Raw genomic sequence first — 14,775 nt, forward strand, 5'->3', positions numbered from 1 at the left:
TCAGTAAATTGCAAAAAATAGGAGTAATAGTTTTCAAGTAAGGATAGCTCCCAGTTAGACTAAAAGGTGATCTGATTCACTTCACCGTATTTACAGTTTCCGAGATCCTTTATTCTTAACCTTGTAGTGGATCATTGCTACATCAGAGCGAAATTATAAATGTTGTATCCCGCAACAGGCATTGATTCCAGGGGATATTACTCTATACAAATTTCTGATGTGAGCCATGCTACATATCGATTTCATCAGTGTCCAAATTACTTTTCTTGTAATATTGACTTTTTTCTGCAAAAGCATATACATGTGAGAAGAACGCTCTTCACATTAAAGAGTCTGGCTTTCAAAGCAGTTAAAAACATTTCTGTGCTGCCCTTCCAAACCCTGAGCAGTGTCTCTGAATCACGTTACCAGATCGCGTGCAGCAGAGAAAGCAGACTAAATAAGTCATGACCTATACCTGTCCTTTGACTCACGTACAGGAGTCCCACCAAGCTGCCTGCAAATTGAGGTCTTTGACACCTCTCCTAACTGTGGTGCTTGTTCAGCTGTAGAAAGACAGATTTAATATTTTAACACAACGCAACCTGACTTAAAACCCTTGCTGTGATTCCCTGCTCTCTCTTCTGTTTATAGAAATACAAGCCCCAGGAGATCTGTGCGATCTCTCAAAACGCCCTCGGAGGGAAGCCCCTGGCAGGCACCTCGGTCTGCTCCGCAGCCGTGCTCTCGGGCAGATGCAGGCAGATGTTGTTTTTGCTGTGGGAGACGGGCTGGTGCCGGGGCTGTGCGTGTGTCGGTACCACGCTGTGTTCCACACGCTCTGCCCTGCCAGCAAACCGCCTGGCTCAGACGCAGTGCCACGGGCATTCCTCATTTCAGCAGCCTCGACGCAGAGACAGAGAAAGTCATGCCTGCCTGCACCTGCGGGGAGGCATGTCCAAAGCAGCTCCTCACTTTCCTGCCATCCATAACAGGGTCTTATTTTCCTCTGGCCCGGACACTGTCTCTCGAGCTTCCCTCTCTTGCTTTCCCTCCTGCCTGCTCCCCAGTCTGATCCTGGGGACCACATGCTAGCTGGTAACACAGAAGCTGCTTCTCCTTCATGTGGCTGTACGGAATGGGATTGCTCCTCTTTATCCATTTCTACTTTTCTGACAGCTTCACGAATTTTTATTCCAGGTAAACACCTGGCTGTGACCAAACCAGGAAGGCAACATTTCAACAGGTGGTTACACACCCCTTTTCACGCAGGAAGACACAGCAAAAGGACGGCGGTTGACCAGAGCAGCCTGTGGTTGGCATAAAGACGCCGGTACTTCATGGTTAGTTTTTTTTTGTGTTTGTTGTGGGTTTGTTTTGTTTTCTTTTTTTAAAAGAAAATGCTCCAAAGAAAACCTCGCAACATGAAAGATGCCCAGCCGGGACTGCCATCCGCACTGTCCTGAATCTGGGCCATGCTCTCGAATCTCGATGTGACACAAGGCAGCAGCCTCCCGCGGGGCTCCCAGCCAGATGCAGCTCATGAGAAGGGTGATTCCTAGGGAAAAGTGATGGCACCGGGAACAGCAGAGAGCAGGAGAAGCCTGATGCTGCCAAGTCAGTGCCACTGAGCAGAGACCTGAAGTCAAATGCACCTACAGGGGATGCTTTCCTCAGCTATGCCCTCCCACACTCTGAAACCCAGCATCCCCACAGTCCCTTCATTGGGCGAGGAGACAGGGGATAATCTCACACTCTGGGGAGATGATGCTGGTGTGTTCTGATCAGGCTGCTTGGCTGGAGGTTTCCCAGGACTGGCAGGGTGCTAGGGACGAAGATGAGTCTTGTGAATGACCTGAAGGCAGTCTGAGAACCGATTTCTTCAGATGACAGAGGCTGAAGCACAATGGCTTTGCTGGGACATGTGCCTGTCTGAATTTGTGATTTTAGAACAACCATTGCCAAGGCGGAGGCAGGCAGCACTCTGTGTCACCACTAAAAGGGGCGAATGTACGCTCGGTGAAGAGGGAGTGTGGTTACAGTTCAGGAGGTACAGGAGAGCTAACATTTATTGTGGGCTCTCTAAAGGGCTCAGTAAAATCCATTTATTGTGACAGAACAGTAACAATGAATTAAAATTCATTATTATGCTACAAGGATGTCTGGAGATGTAAGCTTTTCTTTCAAACTTTGAAAATCTTTATGGATCTCTGTTTCCTGGGAGAGACTTTGTAGTAAGCACATAAAATGGAAGATGGAAGGCAAACTTGTGAAGAACAGATACCAGGAATTAACAAAACTGAAGCTTTGGTTGCTTTTCTTTGTTTGCTTCTCTGTTTGATCAAGATGAAGCACAGCCAGCAGCCAAGTGAAAAAGAAACTCAATGTGTGTGTTCTAAACACAATGTTGCATTTACCCCAATTTGAAAAGATCGGCTTAAGTCTGTCAAGATTTTGTGAAGCCACTAACACTGAGGTAGTGATGCAGTGCCATGCAGCACAAATTAGGATTATTTAGAAGGTATATGTGATACTCTAATTAGCAGGGAAGGATCTACATGCCTAGAAGGAGTTAAAAAATCTCTAAATGCAAGGGGTTAGGAGAGTGAGGGCCACGCAACAGAGCCGCTGCTGCGAGCATGATTTTGCACACAGGCTGCCCTGAGCAGGGTCAGCGTTGCACAGGGATGCAGTCCCTCGTACCCTGCACAGTACGGCTGCACTAGCCTCTTGTCCTAACAAATCCACAACTTAGGAATCAGCTGAGCTTTTCCAAGCAGCTCAGAAACAGGCTGAAGTGTGGTAAGTATCACTTTTGCTAGGAAGGGAAGAAACCCCTGAGTTTTAACACACTAATACGTTTGTTTTTCAAACCACTGCGATACGATCACAGAATGCAAATACATATTGCTGCGGGGACATCTGCCACAGATGCCAGCAACCAGAAACGCTGAAAAGAGCTGGAATAACATCTTCCCACTTCCACGCTTAAGTAGGTCTAGCTGGATATCTCGCTGAAACAGTGAGACACGGTTCAATTACTGTCACGTTTGCTAGAGAAAAGAGGAGGTTCTGTACCTGGTACAGAAACCCGATGAGAGAGGAAACCATTAAAAATAACTGGAGAAGTGAGGTATTGCCACATTTACAATCTTTTACAGCTCTATAAATGTTGGACAGACTCAGGCTTAGGGACAAGGACAAAATACTTGCTAATTAAATGTTTTCTAATGAAAGACATGCACTATATCCAAGATGCAGTACAAGAATATAGATCATGACGATGCAGGCAAAACATCTTTTGCCTTTTGCAAAATGTCATTTAACAGGAAAAGTGTATATAGAATCTACTGAAAATTGATTTACTGATTCAAAGAAGCTATTGCAGTGGATTTAATTTTCAGCAAAGAACACACAAGAGGAAGCACAAAAACACCAGTTACATACAACAAATAAAGAGCAAGGCCTTTAGAAATTGGCACCACAAACGCAGATTGTCAAACTGGGAATGCAGGGAAAGATTCACAAAATGCTTTAGCTGGGTCAAAAGCTTCTAGCAGCGCTGAAGATCAAGGTTTTCATTCACCAGTCACTGTGCCTTCACAGGACACAACTTCTGAAGGGCTGAGCAAAGTACAACATAAAAGCGTATGAATGTGGACACAATAATGCTTACAACATATTTATCAAAATGTTGACTGATCCAAGTAAATTCCGGAGAGTGAAAAGTATATGAAAAAAGGGAAATGAAAAAGTTGGCAATGGCTTACATGATGAAGTGAAAAGGAAAGCAATATTGATGGTCTCAACAAAAAAGCATAACTTGCCCATATTAGAGCTGTGGATACGAGCAAGAGCAGTCAAGTGAGGAACACAAATTTCAGCAGATAATAGTTTTTAAGACAGAAAAAAATTAAGCTCTCCCAACCAGGACTCCCACCAATCACTGTCTTCAAGATTTGTAGCTTCATTTAAACCCAAACCTTGAGATGATAAATTTAATCATAAAAGTGTAGTGGGTTCATACAATGTAGCCATGACTTTTAGTTTAATCTGATTTTAGCTCCCATATATACTTTCCATCAAAATATTTAAGTGATTTGAGTATGACATGTGGAATTGTTTTGAGACCCCCACCACAAGTCAAATGAAAATATTAATCAAACACAAGGCTAAACTAGAGAGACTCTTGAAGGCTGTACCCTGGGTTGAATGTAGGCATGCGAGTCATACAAAACTACAGACTTGTCTGTGGTCTTGGTTCAGATTTGACCTCTTTCAGTATGGACAGAAATTATCACCATTTCTCAATGTGAATAGAATGTATTGAGCCCTAGCTTCAACTTCAATGTACTCAAGGATTGTATAGACCTTGAATAAACCCAACTTGACGATACACATAGTGAAGACCTGGGCTGATGGGTTTTTTCTGAGAAGACAAAAAATCCGTAAACAGGCCCTTTCTACACATGACATGCGTAAGTCTTTCTGACAAAAGAATGCCAAAATGCCTGCCTTGGTGCTGAGCATATGGACATGTCTGAAAGCAGGAGGCAGTCTCCAGAAAGGTTTTGTCAGTCTGGTACCATGAGTGAACACTACAGTTACTAATTTTTCTTTTCTAAAGTAGAAAAAAATAAGCCACAGATATAAGGCTTGGCAGGTACAGCTAAAAAATGCTATTATTGCCTCAATGGCACTTGGAAATTTGAAAACCACAGATGAGAAAGGAAATCTTAAGCCTCTGTTCTGAGAAATGCAGCAAGATAAATCTGATCTGATTCGATCTGACAGGAGGTTAATAATGAGTTCAGCAGAATCAGAAATTAATTGTCTTCTGTTAAGGCCACACACAGTTTGAAATGGTGAGACCAAGCATCATTCTCTTCATGAAACCACAGAAGGAAAAAAACGAGAAAAGAATCAGAAGTGTGTAATCATCCTGGCTTTTACAAAAGCAAGTAGTTCTGCGGGCCCGCCAGATGCAAGGACTTCTCCCTCTCAGGGCAGGCGAGAGGCAAAGTGCATTCAGTGCCTGTGCCTTTCCCAGGGAACGGGGCCATCAAAAGATCCTGCTACCTTAACACACTGTGCATTTAATGAAAGGCAACTGCTATTTTAAGATTTCATAAGGCACTTTATAACAAAGAGGAGTTGCAGACACCATCCCCATTACCACCAGGCTTCCACCCTCTCTTTCATCTTTCTCACTAAGCCAGCTCTCAGAAACTTTTACAGATAGTTAGAGCCATCAAATGAATGTTAGTCGCTCAAAGGCTTGGTCCAACCATGTTCAGCTGTTATGGCTTAAATTAAATTGATACTAAAATGGTCTCCTTTTTATTAAAGTGCTATAATCATTGCGGCTACAATCCCTCACCACAGTGTAAGTAGTAATAGGCTGATACATGTCACCATTGCTGATAGCTGTCAGAACCTCTTTTTCCAGAACTGGAAAGCAAAATAAACCTCCCAATTATTCTCAAAATGGAAGGATAACCCCTTTTCCAGGGTAGAGACATGTAAGATTAATTTTCTTCTCTGTTCTGTCAAGCCATATTGCAGATTTATTTAATGCATTATGTGCAATGCATTAGACTTCAGAGCTCACAAAGAGGGTTACAAGCTATGTGAAAATTTAAGGTAGAAAATGTAAGGCTCCTGTGAAGCCACTGGCAAAACTTAACACAAAAGGGTCAGAATTTCACTCTTGGTCTTTCTCTTTAGTCGTCGTAAAGATTTTCATCTAGTAATTGTGCCTGTGGGATGACTGGGACTCATGCTGAAAACATGACTTCTGCTCTCGCACTAAAAAGTTTTGGAAGTTAAGCTACTCTCAGCACCACACATCAACCACACGGATGTCCTTACAGCAAATTATCTTCTGACCCTTACAAATATGATCTAGTAAAAGTTCTGCGAAGCGATGATATGATTTTTGGCTCTCTAGTGAGATACTGTTTTGAGTTTTCTTTTGTGGAAAGCATTATTTAAAATCCTTCAGTGCAGAACTGTTTTTCTAGCAGCCCATAGTGACAAGGCGTAAAGCTGAACCATGCATAAGGTTTGGATCTTTGCTGCCCTGAAGCAGTTACACAGACTGCAGCATTCAGACACAGGGCTCTTGGCTGGCACCACAACTGAGGCAAGAGCTGCAGCATCCCCTCTGAGCTCCACGCTTTGGTGGCCCGAAAGGCAGCAGTGAAGCAATGCAGGCATGTCAAGGAGACTCCGGGAGACAGCAGAGGATGCTGAGGTCAGAGCCAGTGGCATGAGGAGAAGGGAACCCTGACTGTAAGGAGAAGGACAAGAGGTGGTGGACGTGGATGGTATGCAAGGGAGAAACGAGGCAAGTACAATCATGGAAAAAGAAAAATAGGGTGGCAAGAAGACATTCTTCCAGCCTTTTTTTTAGGTTGAGATCCAGATTGCTTTCTGCACAGCAAATCCACATTATACTTCAAAAACTGGATGCTCATGAATAAGGTCTGGCCTAAACAGCTTTTTTCCTGTAACATTTCCAAAAGCCTCTAGAACTGGTGGAGGCATATTGCTGTTATCAACAGCTATTAATTTTTTTTGAGAAAGATTAATGTAGAAAAGCTCTGTCCAGTGCCAAGGTTTTCCTCACAATTTAATGTACTGAAAGCTTGTTATATCAACAGTTTCTCTTTGCTCTAAATCCAGACCTTGTCATTCAAGACGGGTTAAGATCCATTTGCTGAAAGAGTAAAGGTACCTAGTTGGAAACTGTTAGCATCCTGACTTGTGGCAAAATTGAAGAACTGCATGTCCATCCCAAGACTCAGGATTTGCAAGGGATGCCTTGTAAAAGCAAAAGAGATGACAGTCAAGGAGAGAAAGCTGTTTGTTCAAAGCAGTGCACAGCTATGCTGCGTGAGAGGAAAGCCCAACCATCCCCAGTTTGAATAATATGCCTTCTGCATCAAAGGGCTAGCAGAACCAAAAATCACATTTTGTCTCTAGCAAAAGGAGGCATTTTCATCTAAAATCTCACAATTCAATACAGTTTGGTATTTCACCGTCCTTTAATGAAATATGCATAATATATTATAATATATTATAATTATAATATAATAATATATCATAATATAATAATAGAAAAAACAATTTTAAATGTCAAAATGAAGCATTTCAAAGGCCTCTGAAATGTGGGCCCAGGCTTTCTCAGGCTAAAAGAATTTTGATAAATGACATGTTTTTTGAAAGCATTTAGTCAATCCAAAGTGCATTTAAAATACACTTCGACATACAAATTTTATGTAGCTCTGCTATAGTAAAATAGCAGAATACGGCTTATCTTAATATACTTAGATTAAGCCCCCATATAGTCAATATACACGGATATATCTAACACACCAGCAATACCCTTCTGAGCAGCATACATTTATCACAATCATACAGAAATACCATATCTGCCCATTTAAATAAAGTAATTGGGTGTGTAATTGACAATGGTTAACAGTAGCCATTTTTATACGCTTGTAGCAGTTTTAGTATGAGCAGATGGATGCACTCCTACATTGGAGCAGACGAGTAAAGCAAAGCGTGCTAAAATTTTTGCAGTCAGAGTATAAAGCAGAAATTGTGCCAGTATTGCAAACCTAGGGCACATAAATCCCAGAAGACTGGCTTGAAGTAATATGGTTTGGAGACTGCATTTTTCAGACTAAAATAAAGAAATGTGCACTTTCTTTTGCATCAGTGATCTGATTTTCTTCTTCAATCTGCAGGGATATTTTTTCTTTTGTAACCACAAATAGAGTTATTCTTTCATTTAAAAAATGTGGCTTCAAGAGCAGGCACTCATTTCTGAAAATACCCTGTTGAGCCCAGAGTTCTTGGGAACTGAAAGAGAATTCAAGACACTGCCATTATATGCATGCCTGGGTCTCCGGTTTGTCACTATAAGCCACTGCCAGCGACAGGACACTGAGGTCAGCGGGATTCAGCTTGCACCCCTGTGACTGATCTTATATACACACACCCTCCATGTTCTGCCTCAAATCGCAAGAAGCCTTCCATTTATAAAGGACAAATACTACATTTGAAGTCGCTCCCTTCATGGGCGTCCTTTGTAGAGCTCTCGGTGTTAGGCAGAACCTTTCACGTGTGCAAGATATGCTGTTCTCTTGGAGGTGCCAACAACAACATCCAGAAAACTGCCACTGCCTCATTTTTTTTCAGAATTTCATACCAGAACCCTGAACTGGGCATAGTCTCATGATTAGTTTATTTCTTTACTCAGAGGGAAAAATCCAGCTCCTTTTTCCAAAAGAGTGTTTTTCACAAGGAATCTTTCACTGCAGCTATCAGTGTCACTAAGAAATGAAAACTTACCGCAAGATGTGGGAAAATGTTGTTTATTGTATCACCACAACTCTGTAGGGCTGGTCACTTGAGACATAAACAAAATGAACGTTTCTGTGATTTTTTTTAAAAAAACAAGTAGTTAAGCTAGTGGAAAATGAAGAGGTGTATGTCTGACACTGAAGAAAACACATTTTGTAACTTGATTCATCCTAGTTTAAAGAATTATTTTTGTAGCAGCTTTCTCACAGTGCTTGTATCTATGAAGAAGCCGTTTCCAAGCAAACTACTGTGGCTAAACAGTGCAACAGCTATGCAGCGCTAACTTTCTGTGCTGGTTGCTCTTCTTTAAATATGCCTACAGGTAACTTTGGTTAGTCCCCTTCCAAAGTAGAAGTTAGTGCAGAATGGCTAGTCTGAGTGATTGCTGATGGACATAATACTAGAAAATTTTGCTCAGTAGAGATGTTTCCTGCCTCTAATAAACACTGAACATTGGTGGGCCAAATGTGAGCAAATAGTGGATTTTAGCAGTTGCGTCCTTCAATGACAATTACAGTTCAGCAAATGTGACTCATAGTGGTTTGTATAAAAACTCTGAGTTTTCTTCAATCCAGTTTCATTTCCGGAAGGAATTCTGGATAACCGGATCATGTAGACTCTCTCCTACCTCTTTGCCAGTGGCACTGTCAGCTGGCTCCCGGGCTGGGATTTAGCTACTGTACCCCTGTAAGTGTCAGCATTAGGCACTTAGTCTAAACCAGATGGCTGCTCCCCTCCCCATGACAAGCACAGGCTCATCCAAGGTGCTCCCCTTTTCAAGACAGGCACCTAAAACAAACGGGAGGGATTGCCTTCTGGAAGTATTTTTGTACTTCTGCATTGACCTTAGGGGGACTAGTGACTAGTTTATATCAGGCACTTCATTCTGAAAGGGGCAAAAGGAGGTGAAATGAATTAATGAATGTTTTGGATTCAAAAAATTACACTGGGGAAATGCGCTACATAGCACAAATTGTAAAAAGGCTGTCCCACAGGACTAATGCATGCAAACAGGGCATAACTATTTTGTGAATGTCAGATAATATATCTGTCAGTGAAATGATTATAAGCATGAAGTTGACTGCCATCTGTCAAGTCATTCAACTAAAATATATTAAAGCCTCCAGTGAATGTGAACGCATCGTGCCCCAATTCCTCAGCCCAGCTGACGCAAACAGACCTTCCTCCAAGCTAATGGACCTTCCTGCAGTACTAATGATACCCCACACAGCTAGGAGAGTCTGCAAGTACAGGTGAGACTGCAGATCATCACTGTCTCACGTGGCATATGGCTTGTATATGGCTTCGCATTTCCTGAACTTTTAGGATAAAGAAACTCACCTGTTCAAATCACGATGTATGATTGGTTGTGTGAGATTGTGGAGGTACTCCATGCCTTTGGCAACATCTACAGCAATGATTAATTTAGATTGCAGATCGAGAGTTCTATATTTTGAAAAAAAATACTCAAAGTTAATGAACGGGCAAAAATTTTCTGTAAATTATTCTTATCTAGAAATCATAGAACCTTTAAAATTGTTTTAAATACAAAATAATGATATATAATCTATGTAATGTAAATGTGTATTATGTAAAATGACAACTAAATAACAATTACTTATTAATTTCCCTTGCATACCAAATAATCTGAAACAAAGCTAAATTTTTTCTACTGTTTTATACTGAAATGAACATTATTTAGATCAGCATAATCTACTACTCTTCCAGATTCTGTATCACAAGCCCAAGCAGAGAACAAGCAGAATACCTCTTCTGTTCATGAAGCAGGGAGAAGAGCGATCCTCCAGAAATATACTGAGTGACTATAGCAAACTGACTTGGGTCATCTAAGCAAGCTCCCACAAACTGGATGACACACGGATGATTCAGTCGGCAGAGAATGGAAACTTCACGGCAGAACATGTCCACGTCAGATTTGGAGCAGTAGGTATTGGCTCGATAGCTTAGGATTTACATGAGAGAAAACAGTAAGGCAAAAATAGAATAAAATATGTTTTTTTTTTTTAATACTTAAAACTAGGTCATTAAACAAAAAAGATGGAAAAGTCTGATAAACTTACCGTTTGATTGCGACAATTTTGTTTCTGCATCGTCCCTTATATACCTTTCCAAAAGATCCTAAAATGATTTAAAATAAATAGCCACAAGGATATTTATTATGAACATCAGACATTTAAAATGGATGCATTTTTATTTCTGGTACCTGAGCCAATAATCTCATGGAACTCTATTTCAGAGAGCTGAAGATGGAAATGTGATGGCAAACCAGCACGGAGGAGAAGAACATCTGCCTTCTCTGCAAAAGAAAACACTTCTCCTGCTTATAGGAAGAGACAGAATACAAGCATTCAACGTCACAAAACCGTTGCCCAGTAAAAGCTCATCTTCCTTCAGTGAATTGGGTGACTGGTAACTCTATTCGCCTTTCTTTCAGTAACCATAGTAAACCCCTATAACAGACAAGTACTTGCAATACTACAGTTACCTTGGGCTTTCTTGGCTTTAAAACCTTATCACTGATGAACACCGTCCCGTGAGCATATTCTGCCTGTACCATATGATGGTTGCATAAAATCCTTTATATGGAGAATTAGTCCCTTTTTTTCTGTACAGCTAGTGCTCATTACTAATGCAGGGGATGTTCTTCCAGATCTAACTCTTCAGTGACATGTGGAACCTAAGTCTTGCAACTTAATATAATTAGCAAACATTGCTACCTTGTTGATTTTTTTTGTTTATTACTATTAAGTTTATAAAAATATTTGTAACCACAACTTTCCAATGCTGCTATGTAAAGAATGTAAGGATTTGGTTATATCCAGCATGAATATTTGAAGTGGAAAATTGAAAGCACCACAAAAAATGAAATATTTTAAAGTACAAATATTCATCTGAATGTCTATATGTGTTTCAGATTAACACGAATTATTTTTGGATAGAATTTTTCTTGTAATGATAATCCAGGCATCTTACAGTGGAACTCCATACAATATTTGTTTGCATTCATGGATATGTGTGTATTTGATTAGTACTAATTCAGAATCACATCCTTTTCTCCAAAGAAATAAAAGTAAATATATTTTTAAAGGAAATGAAAAGGAGATAAATACAGGAATTATCATGATGCTGAGCAACAAAGCTAAGTGTATTGTTTCTAAAATTATTCTAGGGAAAAATAGCTCCTGCTTATGCACATCATCACATTTATGAAGAAAGAAAATTCCAGGAATAATGAATCTTGTCTAGTATGTTTAGGTGGACAAACACCTTGCATAAAAACTCATAAAAGCTCAACATTTCCCTTGCCGTTGAGCATACCTTTAGTCATGTTTTTGATCTTTCCTAGAGGGGATGGAACTGACACATAGGAACCATCTGAAATAAAAGAACAGAATGAGTTTTACGGAATTCAGACAGTGCAAGTATCTGTACTGATAAATTAATGAGGCAATGGTTGCTTAAAGAACGAAAAATAAAGATGTGAAAACACACCTAAGCACATATGATTGTGATGTTATATTGCTGTGTTCTTGAAAGTAATTTGTATCTAGCTTCACTAACCTCTCTAGAACGATACTGACTTTCACTGGTGTTAAAGAGGCCAGTGTAGCCTTTTGTATCAGCTGGATTTGGTAAAGGAACTCTGATCAGATTCACAAATTCTGACAACTGGGCTGTGAGCATACTGCACTTAGTTCACTAACTAGATTTTCCAAAAGACCTCAGCTTTCTCCATAGAAAGGTCATCTCTTGTTTTTCTGCTTAAGTGGGAGCTGAGTTGTTTTAACAATCAGCATGAAGAAATTCTCTCTGGGTATGTTAATTGCTTGCCAACATAAATTTCCAATACATGCAAAAGTTAGCAGCCTAAAGAGTTGCACAGAGTTGAGCTACAATAAACCTAAACCTGGAACAGGTCAAACCATGTCGGAAGCAGCTTGGTGCTGCTGCTGACTGCAGCGTTCCTCCCGTTTCCACAGCAGGAGGGGTCCACGACCCGGACCAGCCACAACCTGTAATGTACCCACCCTCTCTGCAGGCAGCGCTCCCAGCACATTGCAAAATGTTTTGTTTATCTAACTGCTTGTGTTAGCATTCTTCTTGGCACTTGTCACTTAGCTGCCAAAACAAATGAGGATTTTTGTAGCAAAAAGGGTAATTAATTCTTCTCAAGGGGCAATTAGATATCCAAAGATATTAAAAAATATGAAGGGGACTGAGTATAGAAATATACTGAATGTCAGCAATCAAAGAAACATCAGAGCTAAACAATACAAACAGAATGGCTAAACAACTTACTAAGGATGTAGAAAGGTAAGAGCAATGATTACTAGGGATTGATCTTCATCTCACAGCTTTTAGCTTTTCTTCCTAGTGACTAATGTGAAGTGACAACTCTATTTCAAGATAAAGGAAGGCTTTTGACAGAAATAGAGGGTACCAGGAAAACAGCATTCTCATTACACTAATTTTCTTTGCGCCAGACAGAACTGATCCAAAGCTCCCTGACATCAGTGGAACACTCCCAGAGACTTCAGTGGTCTTTGGATCAGACCCTGAAGTTACAGAAGAAAGTGATTTCTCAGACCATACCTCCTCCAGGTTGTGAGTATTCATTACAGGGCGATTCATCTTGAGGTCTCTTATAATGCTTCAGAAGGGTCACGATGGCATCATGACCTAAGAAAGAATGAGGAAATATCAAGATTTGCAGGCAAATGCAATAGGGTTTTTTTTTTAATTGATTTATACAAATTCAGCAGATTTAAAAAAAAATATAATGCTCCTATAAAACATGTAAACAAAGATACAGTGGCACTAATCTGAAACATATTGTGACTTTTAACTACAGAAATATAAGGAAATACTTGCCAATAAGAACAAGCATGTTATTTTTGCCAGTCCACCTAATCCTAAAATGTGATATATGGCAAATGAAACCCTGCTACAGAAATCCTAAAATGGAAGTTGACAACAGTCTTCAATGGGCCTTACAAGGAAAACCAGTGCCTGAAAATATTTCAGTTTCGGTGTCCCAAACCAGACAATATTTGCACACGACATTGCTGTAGACAGTTGATATGCTCCTTGTCCTCCTTTGCAAGGAACCAGAAGAGAGCGGTGTATGCACAATGTGCTGACTCTACCAGATGTCTGATGCACGAAGATCTGCTTGGCAATATTCAAAATTCTTCTCCAAACCTTTCAAAGATGAATTTTCCCTCAGTAATTTCATACAGAGTATTTTGCTAATACCAGGTTTTTGAAAGGCCTTTGAAATATATAGCTTTACTATATTACAGTCGTTCTCATAGTAAACGGTACTGCAATGCTTTTGGAGCTTGGGGGGAGGTCCCAGAAGTCATGAAGTCAAGAACAGGACAGAAAACCGAGATGTTGCTGTACACATAGGACATGAAACATGGTATATGCCTTGCTTTGATCCACATTTGCAAGAATTTAAGATTACTGACTCTGATTCATTGCTCCTTGTAATGCCTCCTTCAGTAATAAAATTAGAACTCATGCAGATACCAGAGGCAGAAACAGCCTTTTCTGAACACGCTGTATGTTTTCTATTTTAGCAGCACATAAATATTCCTGTACTTGAGTTTCTGTTGAATAAAGCTGATGTTTAACAGAGTACCTGAGAAGATAAAGGGTCGGTTTTTATAACCCTTCATGCCAGAAACTGGAAAGCAGATGGTGAGAGCTCTGAGTCTACAGGGACTGCGGGGTTATTCTGTAGTATTTTCTCCTTCCTGCATTGTTCTCTCCTTCCTGTAGTGTTTCTATGGATTTTCTGGCAGAAACTACAAAATTGAAATACCTTTCTCATAAGCCCACATCAAACAGGTCTGCTCATCCTTTTCTCCACTGGACCTGCTGGGATCACAAGCTACCAGATTCATATCAGCTCCATTATCCAGTAAAAACTGTACAAGTCGAATATGACCATGGTAGCAAGCACAGTGTAATCCTAGAACATCAGAGAAACATCGTAAGCACAACTTTCAGAACATCATAACAGGACTTGCAGCAACAACTATAAAGTGCAAATTGATTTCCTCGGTAAAGGAATAAATTTAAAAAACAATACCTGAGGCAATAGGTGAAAATAAAATATTAATGCTGCAAGAAACAACTTATTGCCTGCTATACAACCTGTCAGCATTTACTCTGCCACCTGCAAATCACATTTAACAACTTTGTACGTGAGAAAAAGCAAGTACAAACAAAGAAGGTGCTTTTTTTCCTTGCCCGTGGTAGGGATACGGAGGTGTGCAGCCCTTCAGACACTATATCCTATATGCCCAGTCCCTAGCAGAACACTGCTCGGGCCCAATTCTTAAAACTATTTAGAAGCCTAACTCTGAGACAATCAGTTTGCATCAGGTTTTG

At 40.4% G+C, this 14,775-nt stretch overlaps 1 protein-coding gene across 1 annotated transcript in view; it reads right to left on the reverse strand.

Annotated features, from left to right (window-relative positions):
* Positions 1-14,775, reverse strand: part of TNNI3K (TNNI3 interacting kinase) — an 84,293-nt gene that overhangs the window by 40,527 nt on the left and 28,991 nt on the right. Inside the window, exons 11-17 of the mRNA XM_075424219.1 lie at positions 14,204-14,353; positions 12,967-13,053; positions 11,692-11,748; positions 10,577-10,669; positions 10,434-10,491; positions 10,121-10,315; positions 9,694-9,798 (exon numbers count right to left, since the gene is read on the reverse strand). Coding sequence (XP_075280334.1) covers positions 9,694-9,798; positions 10,121-10,315; positions 10,434-10,491; positions 10,577-10,669; positions 11,692-11,748; positions 12,967-13,053; positions 14,204-14,353 — 745 coding nt within the window. The remainder of the gene's footprint in view (positions 1-9,693; positions 9,799-10,120; positions 10,316-10,433; positions 10,492-10,576; positions 10,670-11,691; positions 11,749-12,966; positions 13,054-14,203; positions 14,354-14,775) is intronic.

Source organism: Opisthocomus hoazin, chromosome 6 (genome assembly GCF_030867145.1).
Source record: "Opisthocomus hoazin isolate bOpiHoa1 chromosome 6, bOpiHoa1.hap1, whole genome shotgun sequence".
NCBI lineage: Eukaryota > Metazoa > Chordata > Aves > Opisthocomiformes > Opisthocomidae > Opisthocomus > Opisthocomus hoazin.